At 32.6% G+C, this 27,363-nt stretch overlaps 2 protein-coding genes across 5 annotated transcripts in view; both read right to left on the bottom strand.

The window, feature by feature from the left end:
* Positions 1-25,879, bottom strand: part of LOC126741286 (probable G-protein coupled receptor No18) — a 510,980-nt gene extending 485,101 nt beyond the window's left edge. For all 4 annotated transcript variants that reach the window (XM_050447669.1, XM_050447671.1, XM_050447670.1 and 1 more), the window contains exon 1: positions 25,565-25,879. The gene's annotated coding sequence lies outside the window, so the exon portion shown is untranslated. The remainder of the gene's footprint in view (positions 1-25,564) is intronic.
* The window catches only part of LOC126741414 (uncharacterized), an 86,206-nt gene that overhangs the window by 39,013 nt on the left and 19,830 nt on the right, over positions 1-27,363 (bottom strand). Inside the window, exon 2 of the mRNA XM_050447817.1 lies at positions 8,931-10,969. Within this exon, the coding sequence (XP_050303774.1) occupies positions 8,931-10,969 (2,039 nt within the window). The remainder of the gene's footprint in view (positions 1-8,930; positions 10,970-27,363) is intronic.

Genomic DNA, 27,363 nt, shown 5'->3' with positions numbered 1-27,363 from the left:
CCACTCGCAAAAGTTTACTCGAGACGCATGATCCCTTGGAAGTAAAGCTTGTACCCTTTGGACGTGAAATGGATACAGTAATTCATGACTTAAAATTCGCCAAACTGTGACTGGTGATAATCCAAATTGCGTTACAATCCAAAGTTCTAGTGCTTATGTCAGGATGCTCTTCAATGATATCTAAAATCAAATTCTCCAGATTTAAAATGCGCCTAGGTCTAATGGCTCCACCATGTTGCCCTGGCCTCGGCCGCAAATTTCCAGTTTCTCTACCCCGCTGAACCACACGCAAAAAAGCTTCACGCGACGGATGATACCTATGAGGAAACCTTTGTGCACACTGTTTTGTCTTGATTCCCCGTATGCCAGTAACATGTACATAAGTTCCTCATTTGAAAAATTATGCGGCATAATTTTAATAAAAAATTAAATACAACCACAACTGCATCAAGTGATAGCAAAGTAGGTACTAATAAACATAATAAACATCACCCAGACTTGTTTACTTCTTAATTTGAAAAAAAAATTCCACCTGATAAAGTTATTACATTTTTGTGAAAAAAAAAATTAATTATCTCAGAAACTAAAAATATTTTACTGAAATTTTTTTTCACTATTAGTCATTATTTATCATTAGCAATAATTTCCCAAGTTTATGCGTATATGTTAAGAAACACCCTGTATAAAAGATTACAAATTTATTATCGGGTTCCTTGACCGCGGCAATATTTCTAGATGCACTCCTCATGCAATATCCCACTTACAATTTTAAACCCACAGAAACCACAAAAACATACGATACATAACCACACAACCATCTAAACAGACCTCACGATATATCGCACCACACTTGCTACTGGCTCTATTGTACTGCTGCATTAGATTACAGTAGAATATCTTACTTTTAAAAGGCTTTTGGCACAACCTTTTTTGCTACGAGGTACCTGATTTTAATTTAAATGAGGTTTTTTGTGCCAGTTTTCCTCAAAAAACACCACGCATCCTGATATCAACCCGCGGCTTACTCGCGTCTCAGTGCTAAGAGCATCGCGCTTACCACCAATGGAAGCTCCCTCATAAATCTTTTTAGATAGGCGGTGGGATACAGTATCGGCACTGGTTGAATGCTACTTTTCTATTGTTAAGGCCATAACAACGGTCCCCCTTTCCAGGGGTTTTTTCTTAATAACACGCCTGCCTGCGTGCGGGATATTTAAGAATTCTATTCTATTTAAGTAGTAACGAATAAGTAGTATAATTAAATTCGAAATATAATTTATAGGAAATAAATAAAAAGTTTGAAAAAAAAATGTTTTGGACTTTAGATTCAGTGGTCTCTGGTTCGATCCCTATAAAATTAAAACATTTTTAAAAAAAATCTTTTTTATATTTTTTGTCCTTTCATAATTGTATGTATAATATGTACTGGATGTAATATTTGGCGTTTTAAAGTCCATATTTTAGTCAATAACGATACACGATGGTGTAAACTCATTTTAATTCATATTTTTTTATTTATGTTAGTGTGAGTCAGTGTGTGGCTTTTGTATTTAGATATGTATGTCTTTTCTGTTAATTAGCGTTCTGTTCTTGATTTATGAAACTGAGACTTTGAGTTTACTTTCTTCCTCCTTTGGTCAAAACGATATGTAATGATATGTAAAATATAACGATAATGATGTTAACGTAAATACTAAATACAAAAAAAAATTAGAAAAAGAGGATATAATAATCTGGTATATTTTCGATTAACGATTTAATTTTTAAAAGTTATTAGTAACTCATGACTCAAAAATCAAAAAATATCAAAATGTGCCATTTAAAATATCGAAAGTGCCTTTTTGAATATTTCTATAAAACACTAAAAATTATTCAAATTTGTAAAAACTAAGAATAAAATTGTTAGATCTGTTTTAGATAATCGTTTATTTTACTTTTTATAATATATATAAATATTATTTTAAAATTAATGAGTACAATAACTCAAAACGCAAAATTTAGAACAGCCTTAAAGTAAAATTTAAGACCATAAATTAGGCTGCACAGTGCACAAATAAACCAGATGTTTAAACGGAAAAAAATCTTTTGATATCGTAAACATACATTGCGCTTTTATGTATTTTTTTTCTCAACTAAAAACAAACCTTCTGAAGTTATACAGTACAAATTCGTACTATATAAATGGCTTATAATGTGTCTGGAATGAAGTAAATCAGCCAAATATACAGATATTTATTTGACTAGGAATGTTGAAATTTATTTATTTTTTTTTTTAAATCACACTATGAAATCTGAAACTTATTTTCTGGAATAGGCGATTTTAATTTTTTCTGCAATTGGATTCTTACTGCATAAATATTAATAATTTTTACTGATTTTAATTACTATTAACTGTCCAATAATACTCTTGTACAATAGTATTTACTAAATTTGCATATTTGCAAAAAGTCTGGTCAGTATGTAACTAATAAAACGATCGAAAATTAATGATTTATACTTTAAATCTAACAAGCAAAATAGTTTCTAAAATGTTGCCTTTCGTTATTCGATTTTTATTGCATTATTAAAAACTTTATGTATTTTAGCTTCCAACGTCACAATACTCAATAATATTTTCTTATTGTATAAAAAAAATTATGCAATTTTTTATGGTCTGCAAAAATAAATAATAATTATGTGTGTATGTTTATATAGAGATATATGTAAAACAGGTACAGCAGCAGTAGAATGTTTTTAATACTTTATAAATCTGGATTATCACAGCATTTCATTCATACTGTATCTACATAAATAATCTTAAAATGTTATTTTTCTTTGGCCTGAATGTCAGCCCTATATTTTATTTATCTCTAGCTTATTTCGTACCTCTATTACTATCTGATTTACATTTAAATTGAAATGTGTAAATATATTTGTTCTGTCTATTACTTTTCTATTATGATCTTCTATTTATATTATTTTTATCTTAAAGGCATTTTGTTTCTATATCACTATGATTATATTATATACGTTTTCCCACTTTCTGACCATTTCCTTACATTATTTATAGATCACTTGATACGAAAAGAAACAAAAGCGCGACACCCACTACCACGATGTAAAATTATCATTTTGTTCCCTTAGTCTATCTAACTTTTTATTGGATTTTTTTTAATTGAAATTAAGCCAAACTTATTTATTCTGCCCGGAAAAGGACATTATGAATATTTTTTAATTAAAAATATTATAATGAGGTTTTTAATGCGAACGCCTAGGGACTTAATAGAAAGTGTCGTATAATATGATAATTGAAAATTATAAGGTTTCATAATTTAACATTATGTTTCTTTGTAGAATGTTAAATTTTAAAAATAATTATATTCTTTTAAAAATTATACCGGTTTTAAATTTAAAAAACTAGTTAATTATATTTTAGATCTGTAAACCTGACTGTAAAATAACAAGAAAACACACAAATCCTCACATATAGGAACTAGTAATATTAAGTCATAATTCTCTCTAAGCTTTAGTGAAATAAAGGACCAGAAAGAAAAGTGCAATATATGGTTAAATTAAAAATTAAAGAACAAAAATCTCGGTAATTCCAGCTGCCAAATAAGAAAATTCCGTAGAAACGTGACCTCATTTTTAGCAGTAGCAATTTCATAAGAGTGGTATATGAAAATTGCTGCCATATAAGTTAATTTTAAAAGTCCTTACATAGAAAAATTATTTCCATTTTCTGCTGCAGGATTTTATATTTTTATGAAAAAAATTGTTTTCATTCACTTATTCCCTTAAATTTCCCTATAAAAAATTAGATTTTTAATATAAGCTTAGAAAGTAATTATTGTTGAATCATTATCACCTCATAATGCTTCAAAAGTCATTCACTTGATTTCGCAAAACATTGAAACTAGTTTATTGAAAATACGTATTTTATTCATTTCAAGTATTTTAAGTGACGTTTACAAAACTTGCTAACAGTTGCATCATTTGCACCATCAACGTTTCCATTATTTTTTTCAGAAAAATCTTTATAAATTAATCTTTGATTGAATAGAAAGAAATGCACTTCATAAGATTAAGAAGTAGTTCTGAAACTAAATAAGATATAGTCTTTGGAAGTATTAAGAAATACTTATTGGTTTCAACTAACAGACTTATTGGAGAAAAAGTTGAAGTATGGAAGCCAAGGCTATACTTGTTATTATTTAAGTGTTTAGTGTAGCCAACATCTATCTTTCTAATCTTTGAATCCTATCAATTGTTGCTTTGTAGGTTTCTTTTGAATAATAAGTTCCTACAACTCTATAATATGTATAAGTATAAATCCGACTTCAGAGACTTTATAGCAAGAAATTCTAAACCAAACCTGGACCTCGGAAATCTTTAAATCAAAATCAATTTTCTTCTAATAAGGATAGTCATTCAATAGAATTAAATTTTACTAGAATCTTCAACTATATTATGGTCAAAAACAATATCAAGGATCACGACTTATCACATGGTCTAGAAAGAGGTACTAGTCTATGAAGTTGGTAAGAGATATTACAGGCAACACCATAAGAAAACTAAAGACAGGTCCTGTTTGCAGAGGAACAACTAGCCACTCAAGTATCAACACTAAAGGTTGACCCATATACTGGGTCAACATCTTTTGTAAATAATGGAAATTGTAATTCATCTGAAGAAAATCTTCCTGTTTTTTTTTATGGTAAACACAAGCACAAGAGGAAAGTCCTATGTCACTCTTGGAGTGGTGCTTGCGCGAAGATATTTGTGGGCATTTGTCTTGAATCGCTGTAGGTTTTATGCGTCGGGAAATATGTGAGGTGAAAGCCCGTTCCACAAAGAAGATATTCTCCAGATGAATAAGTCCCGATACAGCGACGTCCTTGGGGTAGGCAGGTGGACTCGATGTTGATGAGCCGCAACTGCTGGACGCGTCCTTCTTGCCGGAACAGCCCTGGGTGGAATCAGGCCTGCCAGCTCAGAGGAGCACTTACCGTGATAATAACGGTAGAATAAACAGAGATCAGCCACCTTTCTCCTGTGCTCCAGACTATACAGACTCTTTGTCAGTTCTGGTTTGTCGATACGACGAATAGCTCTCTTCTGTATAGAATCCAGCAGGTTTAAACTATGCTTGGGTGCAGAGCTCCAGACATGCGAGCAATACTCGAGGGAAGGGCGTATTTCAGCCTTATACAGAGTCAGCAGCTGTTCTGGTGTATAGAGTTTTTTCGTTTTTAAAAGCACTCCGAGTTTTTTGGAAGCCGCCCTGGCGACCTCGACAACGTGGTCATGCCAGGACACACTGTTGGTGATCTCGACTCCTAGAAGATGTAAAGATGATTTCATTGGCAATGTTTTCCCTGCCATAACCAGCTCCGGGCCACCAAGGTTAGTCTTCATCGTAAATACTGCAGTATGCGTTTTTTTAGCGTTAAAATTGACCAAATTGTTATCGCCCCACTCCAAGATTGCTCTAATATCGTTGTTGGTTGAAGCTACTTGTTGCTGCCTAAGATTCTGAGAACTTGCGGCTGTCGTTGGTTTGGCGGACTTAAATGTGGAAATAAGTGTACTATCGTTCGCAAAGCTGTAGATTGGATTGACAGTGGTTCCTAGCAAATCGTTGATATAAACCAAGAAAAGGGTGGGGATAGAATGCATCCTTGAGGGACTCCAGCGTTAAGATTAAATTTGTCGGAGAGGTATCCATCGACGGCTACTTGGATTGTTCGTTGTTCAAGAAAACTTTTAATCCAATTCAATAATGAGTATTGTATGCCGATTGAGGAGAGCTTGGTTAGTAGTCCCTCATGCCACACTCTGTCAAATGCCTTGGAAATGTCAAGAGCGACTGAGCGGGACTCGCCGTGCTTCTCCATGGCCTCCGTTCACAAGTGTGTGATGTAGGCCAGAAGATCGCCGGTGGATCTAAGCTTTCGGAAGCCGTATTGATGATCGCTGATTAGTCCAGATGATTCCAGATATCTTAACAGTTGTTGGTTGACTGTTTTCTCCATAATCTTCGATATTACTGGAACTAGTGCAATCGGGCGGTAATTAGAGGGCATCGTCTTCTTACCCTTTTTGAGTACAGCTTGCACTCGAGCAGTTTTCTAGCTTGTTGGAAATTGGCCCTGCTTATACGATGCCGTGAACAATCTACATAAGGGAGGAGTCAATTCGTCTGCAGAACGTTTTAGTATTAGGGCTGGAATTTCATCGGGTCTAGAAGCTTTGTTGGTGTCTACGGTTTTAAGAATTTTATTTATAATTCGTTGGGGAAACGAAATTTCTCCCATCGATGAATTCACCCTTGGTAAATGGCGGTGTTTTGCCTTGCATGTGCAGAGTAGAATTGGACGCGAAGAGTTTAACCAGTAAGTTGGCTTTTTCCCTTGCTGTTACCACGATAGAACCATCATCTGCTGTTAGGGGTGGCAAGGCCGACTTAGCAAATCCTTGACTAACGGCTTTCGATACCGACCAGAAAGATCTTGTTCCATTTGGGCAGTTTAGCAGTTTGTTTTTGATCCTGTTGTTGTGACTCTCTTTGCATTTATCAATAATTCGGTTGCAGCTATTTCTGGAGGCTAAAAAGTTCCTCCGATTTTCGCTGAAGGACGCCATTTGCGATATGCAGCGTTTTTAGTGTTTACTGTCTTTTTGCAATTTAGGTTGAACCATTGCTTGTTGTTTGATCCGCATTTAGTAGAAAAAGGGATATAAGCTTCCATTCCTGCCAAGATCGTATCTGTAATATGGTTTGCACATTCTGAGATGTTATTTGTTCTAAAGCAGACTTCTTTCCAAGGGAATGGGCGATAAAATTCCCGAAGATGGTTCCACTCTGCTGATTTATAGTGCCATACCTTCCGCGGCATCAAAGGATCCTGCGTTTTAACCTTCAACTGGCAAGAGACTGTTGATCAACTTCAACCGAATTATTGTTATAAAGTCTACTAATGCTAATTGTAAACAAACTAAAGGAGTATTAATCGCCTATTTGAACTTTTTACTCTATCCAGAAAGCTTATTGTACATCAGGTATGTAGATAATATGAGAAAGAGAGCAACTGAGACACTGAATGTTAACTTCTCAGTAACTTTCCTAATAATATTTGCCAATTATTTTCTCCTTTTTACCAAAGAGAAATATGTTGATCATTTTAATATATTAAAGAATTTATTAAACTACTGACAAGCTAATGTATATAACAGAAATCAAGCAACTGAATATTGCAACTTGCTAGTGAGTTAGCAACTCTTAGGATCTTAGATTTTGAATAGCACCTTTAATAAAAAATTAAAATTGGAATTTAATCTGAGGAGAAACTGCTTGCTAATCAACTTAAGCCAAATTACTGTTCCACTGTGCTTCACACGTTTTGCTTGAAAAAAACCAGACTACTATATCATTAAGAGTAAACATCTTCATCAAAAACATTATTGTACTAGATTAAAAGTGGTCTCATTTATTTTAATTCAATCTAGCTAGTAGACATTAAACATGTAGTTGAAATCAGAAAAAGGGAAATTATTACAATATCAAAGCACTAATGTGACACAGTTTTTCTGTTAATATTTTTCAGACATTCGTTTCTTCTTGATCAAAAAAGAAGAAATTATGATGAGATTTTACTGCAGAACCTATTGAACTATTGAGTTGCTGATGTACATAAAATAATCCTGAAAATAAACTCAAAATAGATACTGGGCGAATGATGACTAACAAGTGAGTTCACAAGGATTCAGTATTGGACACACTAAGGACTCCGATACTAAATCAACATTTTTTGTAAAAAGTGGAAATTAGAATTCAATTTGAGAAAAATTCTCTTATTGATGAACTAGAACCAAATAAAGATTATAAGCACCACAAATCCTAATCAAAAACACCATTGTACTAGATTAAGAGTAGTCTTAATAACCTATTTAAACTTATTATAGCTAATAGGCATCAAACATGTAAGCAATGTCATAAACAGAACAAATAAGACACTAATATGATATCTTTTTAGTGATCATTTGTTTTTTTCTTTATCAAAAAAAGAGAATAATGATGATACAATTTTACTACACTACTTGTTTCCAGTTAATTTCTTAGTTGAACTACTATATAAAAGCTGAGAGAGTAATGCAACTAGTAACTGAGATAGCAACTATAAAACACTGAATCAATATTTTCTCTGAAAAGTGAAACTTTTGAAAACAATTGAACCTGAGGAAAATCCTTTTGCTTATCAACTTTAACTAAATAAAGAACATGAACTTCACAGATCCCGATCGAAAACATCATTGTACGTACGTACATGAGTAGTCTTAATGATCTATATGAACTTAATCTAGCTAGGCATCAAACATGTAGACAAGATTAGATAGAAAGCAACTAAGGTATTATCTTCACAGGGAGTTTTTCTGTTATTATTTACCAATCAATCGTCTCTTCTTTATCAAAGAGAAGAAATAATGAATACAAGTTCTTACTACAGAACTTATTGAACTGCGCTGCTCATTTGTCTAACAAAAAACCTAAAAAAAGTTTGAAAATAGAAGCTAGGAGAATGAAGCAAGTATCTAGCAAGTAGCAACTCTAAGATACTGAATCATTATCCTCTGTCAAACTCGTAAATTAGGGTTCAAACTAAAAAGAATCCCATTCTTGCTCAACTCTGATCCAATTAACGTTATAAGCTCCATAAATTCTGACACCATCGAAAACACCTAATTGTAACTGTAATTGGTTAACACTGAGAAAAATGACCTTAATACAAACTTTAGTTAAAGGTATTCTAGTTGGTATAACCACTTTATACGCAGCCCTAGATTAGATTAGATTAGATTAAAAAATAAGGGTGAAGTTTCACTGCGACCTAAAAGATCTATTGTGTGCCCCTTTCTAATTACTGCTTGATGTTATTCTCAAGTCAAATTACTTCGTACAATCCTATGGCTTTAATAAAGGCTAATAGTTGTGACGGTTCCAGTAATGAGATATTTCCTTCTGGAATTTCATAATTACCGAGGTGCATGGCACGACTTTCGGCAACTGTTTCGCATGCAGTTACTAGGTGTTCTGGGGTCTCTTCCTCTTCCCCACAGAATCTGCATTCACCTGTCTGTTCTAGTTTTAGTTTCCTGCGGTGTTCTCGAAGGTGACAGTGCCCTGTTAGGAATCCTGTTACAATCCGTAGTTTAGTTTTAGTTAAACTTACTAGAGCTTTAGATTTTTTTGGGTCAAGGGTTCCAAGGAACATCTTGGAGTGTCTCAACCCTGGATGATCATCCCAGAGGCTTTCTCTGAGTTGATCCTCCATTTTTGTAAGCTCATATAGGTAAGTATTCTTTCCTATGCCGCAGAAAGGTTCCGGTCCTACAAATTGAGAACCAGATCCCTTTTTTGCCAGAATATTGGCTTCTTCGTTACCTTGCACGCCTGTATGTCCAGGTACCCACAATATTGTGACTTTGTTTCTCTTTCCTACCTCATTAAGTTTGCCCAAACAGTCTCTTACCATTTTAGAACTGATGACATGTGAACTCAGTGCTGCTATGGCTGCTTGACTGTCGGTGAAGATTGCGATGTCCTGCTTGAGGTAGTCTTTGTTCAGGATTAATTGAGCGCATCTTTCTATAGCGTGTATTTCCGCTTGAAAGACACTGGTGTATTTTCCCAGTGGCTCTGAGTATTTGGTGCCAGGCCCAAATACTCCAGCTCCTGTTCCTTTTTCGGTTTTAGAACCATCTGTGTACCATTTGATAGTATTCTGCTTAAGTGAGCGGGCGACAGATCCATTTTCCCAGTCACTTTTGCTGTCAATTTTTGTACTGAAATTCCTAACAAAGTGATATTCCCGAGTTATATCGTCCTTGGGAAGATCGAACAGGGGAATGGATCTTGTTTGAGATACCCAGGCTCTCTGATCAATGTCCCTACTGTTCGTTCTATCCCTTGCTAATCTGAACATGGCCCTTTTAGCAGCTCCTTTTACTGCCAGGTGAAGAGGTGCCAGGTCAACTATGACCTCCAGTGCTGCTGTGGGGCATGTTTTCATAGCTCCTGTAATGCATACGCATGCAAGTCTTTGAACCTTGTCAAGTTTACGCCTTACTGTACTTAACTTTGTAGTGTCATGCCACACCACTGCCCCATATGTGATTATGGGTTTAACCATCATGGTGTACATCCATCGCAGTATTTTTGGGGAGCATCCCCAGTTTTTACCCGCTAGGTTCCTACAGATCATAATGGCTTTAGTGGCCTTGTTTACTGTGAATTCTAGATGCTTGTTCCAACTAAGCTTACTATCCAGTGTCACTCCTAGATATTTTACTTCATCCGATGTATGTACAACTTGTCCGCCCAGGTGGATGTCCCTGGTGGGTTGCATTTTCCTTTTACGAGTGAATGGTACGATAGTAGTTTTCGCTGAATTTATGCTCAGCCCCACTGATGTGCACCATTCTTCCGTGATGCTTAGGCTTCTTTGTATGAGGTCGTATAAAGTGCCCTTATACCTGCCTTTGACTATAATAACGATATCATCAGCATATCCTATGCAGGTGAAACCGAGATTTGTCAATATCTCAAGTAGTTCATCGACTACTAGACTCCATAGTAAGGGTGAAGTTACCCCTCCTTGAGGCGTGCCACGAGTAGTTTTGATGCCTGTGGTCTGTTCGCCCACAGTAGTCTCAGCCGTACGCGTGGCAAGCATTTGACAAATCCATCGGATTATGGTTTTGTTCAAATTTCTTTTTTCCAGGGCATTTTTTACCGCTACATGTGACGTGTTATCAAATGCCCCAGATATATCTAGAAAGGCGCAGATGGCTGTTTCTTTCTCATTCAGGCTTTTCTGGATGATTTGTGTCAGTTGATATAGTGCGGTTTCTGTGGATCTGCCCGCTCTATAAGCATGTTGACACTGATGTAGAGGTGCTCTCTCCAGAATGTCATTCCTGATATGGTTGTCTACAATTTTTTCTATTGTTTTCAGAATGAAAGACGTAAGGCTGATAGGTCTGAAAGATTTGGGGTCAGTCCCATCTTTTTTTCCTATTTTCGGTATGAAGGTGACTTTTGCCCTTCGCCAGCTACTGGGAATGTATCCCGACGCTAAGCTCGTCCTTGCTATTCTACTCAGGTGAGGAAGGATTTTCTCTTGTCCGTTTTGTAGGAGAGCAGGAAAAATTCCATCCACTCCCGGTGACTTGTACGGTCGAAAGGTGTTTATTGCCCATTTCAACCTTTCTGTCGTAAAGCAGCGTACGCAGCCCTAAGAAAATCCAGATCAGAAGTCTTAAAAAGTTTCTTCTTAATCATACATGTAAGTCCCACATGTTAGTTAAAGCATTACCTCAGTGAAATATTCATGGCATTTGCAAAAATGTTCTAAAATGCAATTAAGAAAAAAAACCATTCCAAAATTTCAATATTTCTTATTTAGTTTTGGGTCAAATGAAATATTAAATAATTCACAATGCATCTGTTGACTAATTTGAATTAGTATGATAATTGTATGTGGTGCAGGGAAGGAAGATTTTTACATTATGGTTGAGGATATAAGGTACAAAGTTGATACAGCTCTAAGGACTCTTGAGTTATTATTTAAGCTTTTTAATTCCATGGATATTGACTATTCTGCGGAAAGTGAACTTATCTGGTTTTTAATTCATCAGATACTAGAAAGGAAAAATCCATCATCTGAGGCTGCTATAGCAGACATAAAATGTTACTTACAACTATAATGGTTGGTACAGATCAAAAGAAGAATAAACTTTTTGGATTCATTAAGTAAAGATTTTTTTTCTAGACTAATTTAACAAATAATGCCGCCAGTTTGCTTCATCTGCAGCTCATCTTTTTTAAAACTTAGTGCCCTTTTTACCTATTTATCTATTGTTTATAATAAACAAAAAAAATTACAGATATTGTAAAGAAAATAGTTGCACTAGACATTTTACAAGCCAAAAAAGTTTTAGGAAACATTTTAAGATTCATGAGCCTCAACATTGCAGTTCAAGTGTGGTTAGTTTAAGTAACCAAAATAATAAGTTTAAAGATCAGCTCATTGGAAATTATCATAATATTGACATACTGATTTTTTAAAAGAATTTAAATTATCATTAATATGAGCTATATCATTAATAATCAAGCAATAATGTTTCATTCATAACAAACTTGTATGCACTAAATTTTTCTTGTCGAAAAGACATTTAAAATGCTGTCAGTTATGTTACAGTATTACTTAATAACCCAATGAACATCTTTAAAAAATTTGTATTCATAGAACTTGTGTGAGAAATATGGCATAAGTGCAAAAATTGTTTAGCAAAGTAATATCAGTTAAACTTGTAACTATTCAAAGTAAGTTATTTCGCCAGAATGATATTACTGTCGTTAAGGAATTAGGAGGGATTACATTTAAGAAAATTAAATTCATTTCGATTAGTGAGCTGAAAGGACTATATTTTATTTGTATAAATATAGTTCTTTCAGAATTTCATGAGCATTTGTTTTCTTTTGAAATTAAATTTAGTAAGCAAGAGAGTTGTTGTTTGATCAATTAGCCATTTTTAATACTTTATGTACAATTAGCGGAAATAATAAGACTTATTTGATGTACTGATCAGTAAAAACAATTTATTCTTCTTTAGATTTTGTAATAATTTGTATTTTGTTCTTTTGTTTTTTTTTAATGGGTTTCTTAATTAAATAATAGATTAAATTATAAAATGAAAGAATTCCAGCTTAATAGGTATAGTATATATACTAATATTTTCTTACCATATCAGGTATATATAAGAAAACATTTGGATTAATATTTGTTTCATGTTTTAAAAGTGTAGACATAAATTAGTAAAAAACAATTAACTAATTTGTTACTGAATAATTAGAAAAAAAAAGTTATTATTTTAAATGTTTATTTTAATATCTTTATTCCCACTATTGTGCTTTATGAACAAGTAGATATTAAAAAAAAATTAAAACTTTATGTCTCCAAAAAGGAAGTATACATAATATAGGTAAATATATATATTTACTATATATATAAATATATTTTATATATATAAATATATATATTTTTAAGAATGAAACTTTTTTGCATATTTTCTTCACCAGACTTCTTCATCAAATCATTACGAAATTTAATATCATTGGCATTGAAATTTGGAAAAGGTTTTTAGTTTGTTTCTGTAGGTATTTTATTGGATTAATAATACCAGCTGTTATCCACATATAAAAGAAGCTTTTCTCACTTTTACCAGAACAACCTGTATAGCTTGGTCATAATGACTAAAAAAGCAGCTTACTGTTACTAGATAATGGCTAAGAGTTACTATTATTATGAAGCCAATTCAATTAAATACTTTAGTAAAATTGATTTGATTACAATGACAGCATACCTAGAAATATATTATCACCACTATGATAATTATAGTAACTATTACTATATGGCTATTTAGTACTACTAAAGGTTTGGTAACCAATGATTTGGAACCAAGTAATGATTATTAGATAGCTTAGTTAGCTCTATATATGGCGCTTATTAAAGGTTGCTAAATATCATAGTCAGCCTTACTAAATATCAAGTAAACATAACTAGTAGCCATTAAAGTATATGCAATGTGTGTTAATGATTACGAGAAAACCAGTAAGTAGCGGGTTATCCAATTCGAGGTTGGCTAAGTACAACCCTGCCGTTTGACACCTATCAGAAACAAACGTCATGTGAAGCATTTTTTTTTAGTTGAAGGTTTGCCATTTATAAATATGGATCGGTTAACAGTCGAACAACGTACTAAAATATTAAATTGTTCAATAAAAATGGTGATTCTCCTGTGTCAACGTTTAGAGCTTTATGAGCTAATTACGGTCGACATAATCGTCCTACAGAGCAAACAATTTCGAACACAGTAAGAAAATTTGAAGAGACTGGATCGGTTACTGGTATTGTAAGGCACCTGCATCACCGTAACGTTGGTTTAGCTGAAAATGTCGCTGCTGTGGCTCAAAGTGTGGAGGAAGACCCAAACTTGTCAATTCCTCGGCGTGCTCAAAATTTGGGTTTGTCTTACGGCTCACTGTGGCGAGTTTTGCATTTGGATTGACAGCTCCATCCATACAAAGTCCAACTTACTCAAGAATTTAGCCTATAGACCATGGACAACGCAGAACATTCGCAAATTGGGTACTTGAACAACAAGCTGCTGATGCTCATTTTTCGAGCAGAATTTTCTTTAGTGATGAGGCTCATTTTACGCTGTGTGGCTACGTAAATAAACAGAATTGCCCCATATGGGATTCTGAAAATCCTCAGGTGAAAGGCCTTTGCATCCTGAAAAAGTGACTGTATGGTTTGCATTATGGTCTGGTGGTGTTATTGGTCCGTATTTTTTTGACAACAATCGCGGGAGAGCCTTAACAGTAAACTCTGAGCGGTATGGAGGCATGTTGGCCAATTCTTTTTGGAGAGAAATCGAAGAAGAAGATCTGGAAGACATGTAGTTCCAGCAGGACGGAGCCACAAGTCACATAATACAGGCCAACCGAGCTCTTTTGCAAGAGAAGTTTCCAGGATATTTAATTTCAAGATTAGGTGATATCTATTGGCCTCCAAGATCCTGTGATCTCACACCTTTGGATTTTTTTTTTGTGGGGCTATGCGAAAGATCGTATCTACGCCAATAACCCTTAAACTCTTCAATAATTTAAAACCAACATTCGTGAAGTTCTAGCCGAGATATTAGCTGAAGTGTGCCGAAAAGTGATTGAAAATTTTCTTAAAAGGATTGAAGTTTGTCGGAGATCCCGCGGTGGACATTTAAATGATATTGCGTTTCACATATAATGGAATGATTCAATCTTTAAAACAAAATAAAAATGTTGTCTCTATCTGAATATCTTGTGTGTTTTATTTAACTTTACTTTCCCAAGCATGAAATGGATAACCTTTTTATTTTTATATCATTAACTAAATCATCGAAGTTAACGGAACTAAAGTTTAAGTTAGCGCCTATTTCATTAATGGTTATTAGAAATTTTACTCGGTGAAGAGTAGTCTCATTATTGCGTTTGAACTTGATCAAAAAGGGTATTATTCATCGGTTAAGGAGGACTTTGGTTTCAAGTTGTCCAACCATCTAAATTTCTTCTACATTCGAGTCAGTAGTACTTAAAATCCTTTCCTAATTATAATTCTAGCAACTTATCTTACAGATTTTCTGACCAAAAAAGACTCTACTAAGTTTCATTAGGACGATGCTTGAGATAACTTGCGAATTGATTGCCTTAACCATGGATCAACGCTTCTTGAAAAATTGCCAAATTTTATTTAATTTTTTTACTTAGAAATTCTAACATTTTTTCGATACATAAGAACCTTCTTACTTGACAATATTCACCAATTTCTACCGCCAATATTCATTATTAGAATGTCCTTAAGCTAAAGGTGACTTTAGTTTCAAATTTTCCAGGATCCTTTTTACATTTGCTAACGCCAGAAATATCACTCACATAATATTTTCCTGAATCACAAAGTCTGCGTAGTTTTGATCATTGGCATTTAATACACACAGAAAAAAGTCTAGCGGAAAGCTCAGTATATAATACAGTAACGCATTCACATCTGCGAACGCAAACGCTAGGCGCATAAGGTTAGCCAAATTTGAACCACTAAACCCCAAAACGAATAAATTAATTTGCCTTTTTTATATTCAAGACTGAGAGTGGTGATGTCCTTGATGTTATTTTTGACCATAGCATAGTTAAATAACTAGCAAACTTTGATAAATCATTTTTAGAATTGATCCTTATTAATGGTTTTCTGAGTTTCAATCATGATCATTTCTTTCAAACGACTCTCTAAAGTCAGATTTAAGGCCTGTTGAGATTCTGCAGATATTGAAAAATATTATAGAAAACCAACTTGAAAAACAAAAAAACATTATGAAAAAGGAAATTGTTGAGAATAGAGAGATTCCTAAATATACGCTTATGATAGTGAAGACAAAAATCATGTTTCCTCTACCTTTGCTTCAATGCCCAGATCCACTTCAATAATAATATCATTTATATCTTTATCTTCAAAACATCTATCTGTTTTTTTAAATTGTCTTTAGTTATCCAGGAATTTTCCTACATTCACTGGCTCCAGGAATAACATTGGCGCAATTTTGTCTGAATCACGGAGTCTGAGTAGTTTTAACCACTCACATTTAATAAAAAAGCTAGCGGAAATTTCCCTATATGACACAGTAAAAGCGTTCGCAAACGCTACGTGCATGAAGTTAATCAAAATTGAACCAGTTGACCCGAAAACGAATCTGTTTATTCCAGATATATTAATTATTAAACACGTCTATTGTTTTCTAGCAAATACTCGCAAATTGGGCGGCGTACAGGCTAAGCCCCACTATTATTATATAGAGTATTTAGGACGGTCATTTATCGGGCAAAACTCGTTTTTGTTACATGCTGATATTTTATTATAATGCTTTTGGCATGTTTGCTACAAAGGCACAAATTAATCCGGGCAAAACAATATTTAAAAGGGTTCTTCTGAATGAGTACTAAAAGTTTTCAAAATAAACTTTGTTGGATACTGGACGTGCTTTTCCAGGCAATATTTAAATTACTTGTGTGGGCTAGAGTTTAAAGTGCTGTTATCAATACGTTTGATCCTAATTCATTTGCCTGGGACTTAATTCAGTTTCTGGTGTCGATTTTAACTATTAAAAGTGATTTAATGTTCCCAAATATTGGTGACTCACCTCATAATTAATTTAGTTAATTACGTTAATCTACGTACAAGTAGTCTGAGGGTTGAAGTATGAATAAAATGTACATAAATTCTACCTGAAAAAAGACCAATAGATAATTTTTAGTTTAGCAAAAGTTCTTGATATACTATTCTTGCATCAACAAAACCTTTACTTGATAATTTTATCACTTATCTACACAACTCTATATGGCAACATCGCTTGCACCAAGTTGCAATTGGTTGCATCACGTGGCTGTTGCCATACAATGCAAGAAGTAACAGGAACAGGTATTTTACATTTTCTTTATAACACTCAACATCAAACGTTTTTAAAAAATAGATAATAACTCATTTTTAAAATAAGATATAATTGATGACAAAGGTATTTTGAAAGCCGCATATTAACAACTTAATTGAAATGTATTCCGGTTTTGCTAATAATTCAATCGATTAGTGCTAACCGAACGCAAAAATAAATGTTTGCTTTTATTGTTGTCTGGTCATTTAAATGTGAATTAGCAAGTTTTCTGTAATTTAGCCAATTTCATGTATTTTATGATTTTTCTGATCGGCGTTTTTAAGAGATATTCTAATTTTATTTATATTATATGAAGCCTAAAAGAGCATTCATTAAATTAAGCACTTTAATAAGAAGTAAAACATTTTCAACAATAAAGAAAAACTAAGCAGTTTCTTCCACGAAGAAAATGAGAAAATTTTACTGGAATACGACTTTTCATTTATAACAGTCCAATGGGAAATCCTAACGTCTTTATTCATGCATGAAAAATATTTCATATTTTTAAAATGTAGTGCTCTTACTATGAAAATATGTACATTTTCCGTTATTAAAAAGGAAAAATGCTTTAAAATTTCTCCAATCAATTTATTACAAAAAGAAAACAAATAAAAAGGCCTTTAAATAGCGTGTAAGCTTATAATAATTCTTTGAAAACTTAAAAAGGCTTTTGAGGTATTTTAATTTAATATTTTATGGTTGGGATATAATGGGCGCTTAATTAAAAGTTTATTTTTAATTAGCTTTACTAAGAAAAATTAAGTGTAAAATTAAATTTCTATTATGTGTTAGGTAATTTAGAAATTTTATAGTAAAAACAAAATTGAAAATAGCTGCAACTTATCGCCGTTTTGATTCAAAATTTTTTTTTTATGGCAACATCGTAAACATTTATTGTAATTGGGAAATCTTTATGCTGATTGGCCCTGTATTAATGAGAAATGACGAATAAGCAGCCCATATAGGCATTTTAAGAAGTTGCATTGTTTAAATGTCGCTTTATTTGTCTTTAAACTAAACTTAAGAGCAATCATCAGCACGTGACTTTGCCTGAAATGGATTGAACGCGCTTTATCGGGAAGGTGAGCATTTCGCAACAGCGCATCGTTAAAGCAAAGCAGAACACTGTTCGTCTCGCAGCAGACGGGTCAATGTTACCAGAGATTCATCGGGAGGAACCGATTCGTGCATTTTTTAGTTTGCATGCGGTTGGAGTTTTTTGCGTTTACTAACAAATAAGTCTCACGCGTATTTTGGTATTTCAAGACGTTTGTCTCAGTAAAGAAAATAACATTTTTGTATAAGTTCAATCAAAATATCCTCATGTTCCTCTGGTACCTAATACAGTTTATTCACTATTCAAATTCAGGGATTCAATTTATTCATAAAAAATGCTGTTATATAGGAGGGTATTAGTATCACAAATTTAGAAGAGAAGGAATGAAATATAAAAATGTTTATAATTTTGTCTCACTTTCAAATATATGTACCTTAAACAGTTTTTAGTAATTAAGATATAAATAATAAATAAGAGACATGTGAGTGATTCCGTCAAAAAAGGGTAGAAGCAACCCTATAGATCGAAAAAATAAATTATTATCATATATATCATATATAAATTATATATATAAAACACTATTATATATATATATATTTACAGGGTGTTCATTTGAAAACTTCCCACCACGAATTTATCGAAAACCACTGTTTAAAAAAAAAACGCCGAAATACGTCAAAAGGTTTGTCAAGGGGGACAACTTTCCAACCTAAAATTACTTCACCCCCTTTCACCCTCTGCCCGCCAGGGTCATCCCCTTAAAAATTTTAAATGGCAAGGGGTATCGAGAAATAGCTTGTTTAAAAGGTCTTTTGAAGTCTTTTATTTTGACGGTTTACAGTGTCGTTTAAAAAGAACGAGATTCTGTACTATTATTCTGTATTATACAGGGTGGTTTTTTTTTTGTTTTATCAATCTTACAACCATACATTCAAAGTAAGACACGTTAACATTACTTTTTTATCTAAACTTTTATTTAATATAAGCATGAAGTTAAATCAATAACAATAAATATTATCGATTATTAAAAAAATAATTTTTTCATACTTAGAATTTGATTAAACCAATAGCAGTATCTGAAATATTTTCAATTTATTTTCCCATCAAGCCTATCTGGTCCATTTCAACCATTAAACCTATTGTTAGTAAATTCGAGTCCAAAGACATTGCAATTGTAAATTTTTAACTCAGAAGATCGAAAATAGATCCGAAAAAAGAGAGAACAGAATTCTTAATATTACTAAGTGTGGAAAAATTAAATAAAATAAAATAAAATACAATAACTTTTTTAAAAATAATAGAGAATTACATAAAAACATCAATTAATCAAATGTTCAAACAACCCCCCACTAACAGCTAAACAATATCCTAACCGATCATAAAATTCATTTCTACCGTTACTAAGTTGATATTGGGAAATTTTATGACATTCTTACGAAATAGCGTTTTGTAACTAGTTTAGATTCTCAAATTTTACACTTTTATAAATGAAACTTTAAATGACCCCACAAAAAGAAGTCATTCGGTGAAAGGTGATCAAGTGACCTGGCTGGCAAAAGTATCCGTTACCAATAATATTGCCGTTAAAAGCATTTTCCAAGCACTCTCTAACCATACGGGCATTATGGGCCGGGCAACCATCCATTTGGTACCAGATCATTTGATCTTCCTGAACAACTTCTTCCAAGGCGGGTCCAACTTAATTGAATAATTCAAGATTAGTATATTAAAATTTTTTAAAACTTTGCACAAGGGTTTGCCAGATTGGTCTCTTCAAAAAGTTATCTTACATTTTTTCTATAAAATGTACAGGGAAGCCAATAATTGACCCCCTTAAAATTTACATGGGTTTTCCTATGTTTCGCTTGACGACGCACCACCCGGTATATTATAAAATCTATAAAATCTGTATTATTGCATGGCTTATAACGATGGCCATTTTCAGTATTTATTGGACTAGTGTTTATAAATTTATAAATTAATATTTCGATAAAGAATTGCGATTTAATACAGTTTTTCCAAACACCCAACATTTAATAAAGGTTTTCCAAAAAACTATCTTAAATGTTATAATAGCCAATGAGAACCGCTGAAGTAAAATCCTTTAAATTAGGTGTAGCCGTAAAGAAAATCAAAAGACCTCTCAAACAAGGTATAACTCAACCCACTATTCCATTTAAAATTTTTGAGGTTAGTTTCACCCTGGCTAGGGGATGACAGATGGGGGTGGTATTATACTCTGAAAATGTTTCCTCGTAGTAATATAAATTGACGTGTCCGAGCGTTTTCTTTTTAAAATCTTTACGAGCCCGACATGGCCGCCGTTTCGTTTTCGTTTAGCCACCCTGTATACAGGGTGATTTTTAAGTTGATACCTTTTTTTTAACTGTGTATAGAACTCGGTATAATATACATTTTTTTCAAATAACTTTTTTCGATACACTCAAAAACAAGGGACATACAGAATAAAAAAAGTGAATATGGGTTTGTTTTTCATCGTCTGTTTATGTTTATTTTTGCTCGCATTTTTGTATTATCGATCACGCAATGTACCGATCAGTTAGTCTTAGACACTTTTGGTTTATTGTTGTTAATTTTAAATTTGCAAAACCTGAAAATGGCACATCGTTGTGAAAACAATGAACTTGTGAATATGTTGCTTATTTATGGATACTGTCTTCAAATTCTGCTGCTGCTTCGGTATTATACGCAGACCGCTCTCCTTTACGGAATCATCCTACACCCAGAAGTTTCATAAATCTTATTCAACGGGCTAGAGATACTGGCGATTTACGGGAACATCGTGGAGAGCATGCAGGAAGAGGAAGGAGACCTGAAAATGTTCACAGGGAAGAACAAATTTTAAATCTCATCGAAGAAGATCCAACCACAAGTAGTCGAGTTGTTGCAGGGCAGGTCGGATTAAGTCAAACAAAAGTATGGACAACATTGCGTGAGAATCAATTTAATCCCTTTCACGTTCAACGTGTCCAAGCGCTACTGCCTGAAGACATCCCCCGCAGAGTTCAGTTTTGTGAAGGTTTCTACAGCAACATGAAAATGATCAACATTTTCGAACAAAATTTTAGCCATGGACGAGGCAATATTCACCCGAAACGGAATTAACAATTTTCGAAATACGCATGTTTGGCCTGTTGATAATCCCCATGCAATTTGCAGAACCAATTTTTTAACATCGCTATTGGACCATTTGTCTTACCAGACCGTTTGACGGGCGATGTTTATTTGGACTTTTTGCAAAATAATCTGCCTTTTCTGTTAGAAGACGTGCAACTGAATATCAGGCAAGCTATGTGGCTCCTGCAGGATGGAGCACCCCCCATTTTAGACGAGAAGTGAGCGAATTTTTGGATATAAGTTAGCCAAATCGGTGGATTGGCCGAAATGGACCAGTTGCATGGCCACCAAGATCGCCAGACCTAAATCCATATGACTTTTTTTTGTGGAGGTATATGAAAAGTTTAGTTTTCAAGACGCCTATCGACACACAAGAAGAACTAATAGCACATATTGAGCAGGTTGCGGCAACAGTTAGACAAAAACCGATTTCTCTATTGCGTGCCGTTACGAAACAGTGGTTACGTCGAGCAAATCTTTGTGTTGAAGTTAATGGTGACAACTTTGAACAACTCATTTAAATTAGAGAGGACCGTATTGGACTCATTTTATAACATTTTGGCAATGCAATTTTTTTATTTTTCGGTTTTTTAAATAAAGTTATTTGAAAAAAATGTTTATTTTACCGAGTTCTATACACAGTTAAAAAAAAAGTATCAACTTAAAAATCACCCCGTATACAGCTCTCGCAAAGAGAAATAAAAAAATAAATAAATATTAATTTCTTTTACTGTTAATCACCTTTAAATATGCCTTCTTAAACAGTTCTTAGCAATCAGAATACAAAAAATAAATTATGACATACGCGTGAGCTTCATCAAAGGGACATAAAAAAACCCCAAAGTTTAATTAATGTAAAAAAAATGTCTGTCTCAGTTTTGAACTCGTTACATTTACTTATTTTTTTTTGTATTTATGGATGTTGTGTGTACTTATAATGACGTAGGTACATGTTTTAGAACAAGCTGTATAAAATATAAGACAATATTAAACAGTTATGTAAGTAAGTATACAAAAATGAAAATTATAATACAACGAAGTGGTATATTCTAATGAAAATAGAAAAACCAAAGAATTGTAATTTACAGCTCAAGTTCTAGTATATGAGTCTATAATAATCGAATTTCCATGCCTCTAATGCCTAGGATCTATGATTCTACAGGCAGTAGACATTTAAAATAAAAAATCTTTAATTTTTCTATCATTTTTTCTTTCCAAAATAAATCATTTATTTTTATTTATATATAAATAGTAAAAGCAATGTGGCATTCTTATTCCATATTTGCAGCAATTCTAGGTCTAAACTGATCTTTTTTTGGCTTCCTACTTTTTCGTTTAGAATAATAAACTATTGACTTTCCTTCTTTTCTTTTTCCCATTTTTGAAAAATAAACGTAAAAAACTTAATAGTATAAAGAACAACGTGCAGAAAATTGGAACACCTTTGCAATAAAATACTTCTAAGTGAAATCCCAATCAACATTTCAATTTTACATAATATTGAATTGTTGTTGACCAGTAGCCGATACCGTCGCTTGCACAGTATGCACAGATCGGGCCGAACAAGCGTCGCGCGTTTCTTGATTTGATACATGCTAGCCCGGGCGTGCGTTGTTGCCATATGATACTAAAGTTATCGGCGGTTCAAGAAATTATAAGAAAAATGCCCGAATTTTGTATTTCCATTCTCAAAGGTTTATTATTAATTTTTTTGAAATGGTTTTTTAATATAATGTTTCTAAAATCGATGTATCTAGAGACGTATGAAAAGGTTTTTTTATTTATTTTTTTGGTTTTTAAATAAAAAATCAAAATTTCAGAAATTTAAAAAAGTGGCACCTATCAACTCTTGACAAAAATATGTACATTTCATTAGTGAAAACCGCATTAAAAAATATTGTAAAATAAAAAAGTTTTCCAGGAAACAGAAATTTATGGGTGAATAATCCTCTTAAGGAATATTTATCTTTCAGCTTAAGCTGTAGACTGCCTAAACAACTTTTCATGACGTGTCATGGTTTTGCAACATTTCAATTAAATTATTCAACTGTTCAAATTTATTTTAAAAAGAGAAAACTATATTCTTTGTATGTCATAAAAAAGAGATATACTTATCGCCCTATTAATCGCCAAGGCAGTTTTCTTGCGCAAACTATATTAAAGCGAAATTTAATTTTTGAGATTTAGATATTTTTATTTCATCTGCGCTATAAAACGTTGGATAATAAAACTAAGAAAAAAAACAGTTTAAAACACTAATCAAATTTACATAAATTAAAATATGTCACATTACAGTTTTTGGCAACATAAATTGTTTTAAGGTGCAATAAATGCAGTAATAAAAGTTGCATTGTGCATGACTGGTTTTTAAGCATTCAGGTGGATGGACATTATATGATTTTACCTTGCTACAAATGTCAAATAAGTCTCCTATGAATTCATCAATTTTTTTTAACGTGAAGCAGATGTTCTACAATTAAATCTATTATTCTTATTATACGTTTCCGCAAGATATGTTGCTGCAATATTTTAACATGTCGGCGTACACATATAAATTTATATTTTCATTGGAAAATTTAAAGAATTTTGGAAGCAACATAAGTTGCTTGTTAATACGACAAAATTGCTGCAAAAAAATGCTTTCTCAAAAATTTATCCAATAAGATGGGTCTATAGTAAATCAAAGTTCCTTACAAATGTTAACTTTCCTACTTACTTTAAGGAATATATATTGCTTCAAACTGCAATTAATGCAATGACATAAAATTTTGTCAATTAAATCAGGTTTCTGCAGTATTTTGATATCTCACATCATATCAGATTAGCCAGTTGTTCAGACCTTAATTAAGATAAAAATTGATTGTTTGTATCTAATAAAGATCAAACTCACCCGTCGAGTAGGCGATATAGCTTAGCCAATCATATTACTAACTTTTGTTTCAGAAATTCCGGAATTTATTGATTCGATAAAATTGCTGCAAAAAGTTGCTTTTTCCGAAGTTCAATCGTTAAGATAATAAGATCCATTAAGAGATATTAGGATTTAATATTCTTAACACAATTTCTTATCAACTAAGTTGCATTATGTAAACAAATGTACGCAGCATAAATTGCTTCTTGGTATAACAAAATGAGTATGCCCTCGGGGAACTTTTATCATGCCAAATTGTTGCGTGTTTTTTTTTTGTTGTTAAGCAAGTTACGAAGTTTTTACAAATATTTCAAATGTGTAAATGAGGAATATTGAGCCAATAATTGATATTTTTTTTAGCATATTACGTCTATAAAATTAAAATGTGAAGAGCCTTATGATACGTAACCATGAGAGGTTTACTTAAAGAAATAGTTGCTTAACCATTTATTGATAGTGAGCAGCACTGCAGCTAAAGGTGATTCTTAAGAATGCAACATTTTGCAGCAACTTAATCGCGATATAGCGTTGCGCAATATTTAACGTTAAAGTGATAAGATTACTCGTTATACTCATATGCTGTGGAATTTTTAGACTAAATACAAATAAGCAGACCATAGTTTTCTTAGTTTCTTGCTGCAAATTAAGCTTTAAAATACTTTCAAATTCGAAATTGGGAAAAAATTAGGAATTTCGTCATTAAGGTTAAAGTGTAAATAGACCCTATAAAGTTGCTTGTTAACGCGACCGAGTTGCAAGTAAATTGCTGCAACATTTACGATATGTCAACATATTCGAGATGAAGATTTCAAGAAGTAGTTGCTAAAGTACCCGCGTTGCTAGTTAACACCACTAAAGCTGACTTTCGACAATACAACATTTTACGAAACTACTTTTACTAACTACATTTTACGTAATAAAATTACCTAATTTACACATTTGCAGTGGAATTATTAGGCTATAGTCTGGCTAATTTTTAGTTGTAATTTTTTAAACTTCTTAATTGTACCTCATTTCTGGCAATGCAACATTGTGCACCAATTTTATTGCACTAAATAGATTGCTACGCGATATTTTGATAATGACACAAATAAATAAATCAGTCAATTAAAGGTTAATTATTATAAGTTTGATGAGTTAGTTTGATTGAGTTGTAAAATATGATTATTGAAGTAAACACTCTCAAAGTAACAGATAAGTTGCGCAACTTGTTTGTGCTCTAAAATAGCTGCAATAAGTTACATTGTGAGTAAACGGATTTAAATTGAGCACTACCATTTAACTAAGCAAGTGAACTGAGTAATATATCACAAGACCACAAGCTAATAAGTTTTATATGCAACAAATACGTTTTTCCGAGAATAAGCTTTGCTTATAATTAGTTTTATCATCAAACTTACCAAAATGTCCTTTAAACAGATTTTATCAACATGCTTTACAGAATGCGCTTTCTAAAAATACATGCTTGAATTTAACAATATCCAAACTCAGACACTTCTCCGAATTAATTAATTATTTACCGAACTAATTTATTTGACTTTTATACGACCCGATGGTAGTTTTTCAAAAATTATTTAAATCCCTTTACAATAAATCACTTAAACACATAAACCCGCTATATAACTCATTCAGATTGCCAAATAATTATTTTTTGGGAGCAAAACAACATTATTTTTAACCGAAAACGAGTCCAAAGACCCACTGTTTTATACCGACCGAATTTAATTCCCGACTGTGTCAGATTTTCACACACCGTTAAGATCTCGATACGTATAAACAGTTTTTCGAAATTGTTTATATAATAAAAAAAGCGGACTATTTATGTAAATCTGATGATGAAAACATTAAATTCCCGGATTAACTGACTGGTACACAGTACGATTCCTCTGTATAATGATCCTTTTTCGGTATATGAACAGAAACAATACCGTTAATGTGTACAGTGCATTGTAAGGCTCTGGTCTATGAAAATCATTGTTGAAAATAAAAAACACGTAACTTATACATTTATACATATTTGGTCAAAAGCAAATAGTATAGAGGTGAATTTTTGCAACGAAAATTTGTCCTAAAGCAATCTATTAATTAGACTAGAATCCATTAATCTTAAAAATTAGATAAAGAAAAATTATTAAACTAATGTTATTTAGGGCAAAAATCAGGAATAACTCAAGTTTTTATTTATCTGTAGATCTACTTACTACCTACTCGACTTCTGAATATCAATAAACTACATTTCTTTGAAGAGTGCAATAGAAACTACCTTAATGTAGAAAAGGTTTAACCCTATAAAGTTTCCTGATAGTGAGTAAAGAATTATACCTAGATAGTGTCGTCGATATTAAATAATATCCATAAAAACTAAGCTAAATAATCAAAATTATTGAGGCAAAAATAGGGTAAAAACAACGGTGGACTAAAGAAGAAATTCTTATAAAACATGATTTAGTCTGATCAAGTAAGAAGGAAGAAAAATTATCATAGTCAATTATCAAGACAAATTATGTTTTTATACAGGCAGTTGATGACAACTATTTTTTTCAATAGCCTGGCAAAAGTATTATGATCAACTGCCAGAAAGAATTTTGTTTTTTATTCTCGGCAGTTAATAATGATAATTCTTTAAAATCCTAAACTTATCAACCGCCTGGAAAGATTATCAACTGTCTAAAAAAATTTTGTATTTAGACTCTTCAAATCCTAGGATAATTTTGTTTTTTATTCTAGGCAGGTAATTAAGGCAATTTTTTAAATGCCGTAATTTCCATTTTATTCCTTTCGACTGCCAAGGCAAAGAAATTTGATTTTTATTTCAAGCAGTTGATCTTGCTTACTATGCTTACTTGCTGATGATTTTCTTACTACCTAAATAAATTATTAACTGCCTTAAAGAATTTTTTTTATTCCTTTTAACTGCTGAAATAAATTTTATTTTTAGTCCAGACAATTGATCACAACCATTATCTACAATTGTCTACCAACTCAAAAAATCATGATCAACTGCCTGGAAGAGTTTTGTTTTTATTCTCGGCAGTTAATAGCGACGATTCTTTCAAATTTTAAAAATTATTAACTGCCTGGAAAAATTATTATTGACAAAGCTTTATTATTAGAGGCAGTTGAATATAATAATTCTTTTACTGTGAGAAAAATGTACCAACTGCTCGAAAAAAAAGATTTTAGTGTAAATAATTGATTA

Source organism: Anthonomus grandis, chromosome 10 (genome assembly GCF_022605725.1).
Source record: "Anthonomus grandis grandis chromosome 10, icAntGran1.3, whole genome shotgun sequence".
Taxonomy (NCBI): Eukaryota; Metazoa; Arthropoda; class Insecta; order Coleoptera; family Curculionidae; genus Anthonomus; species Anthonomus grandis.
Note: the sequence above shows the minus strand (reverse complement) of the source record. Positions and strands in the feature narration are given on the sequence as shown.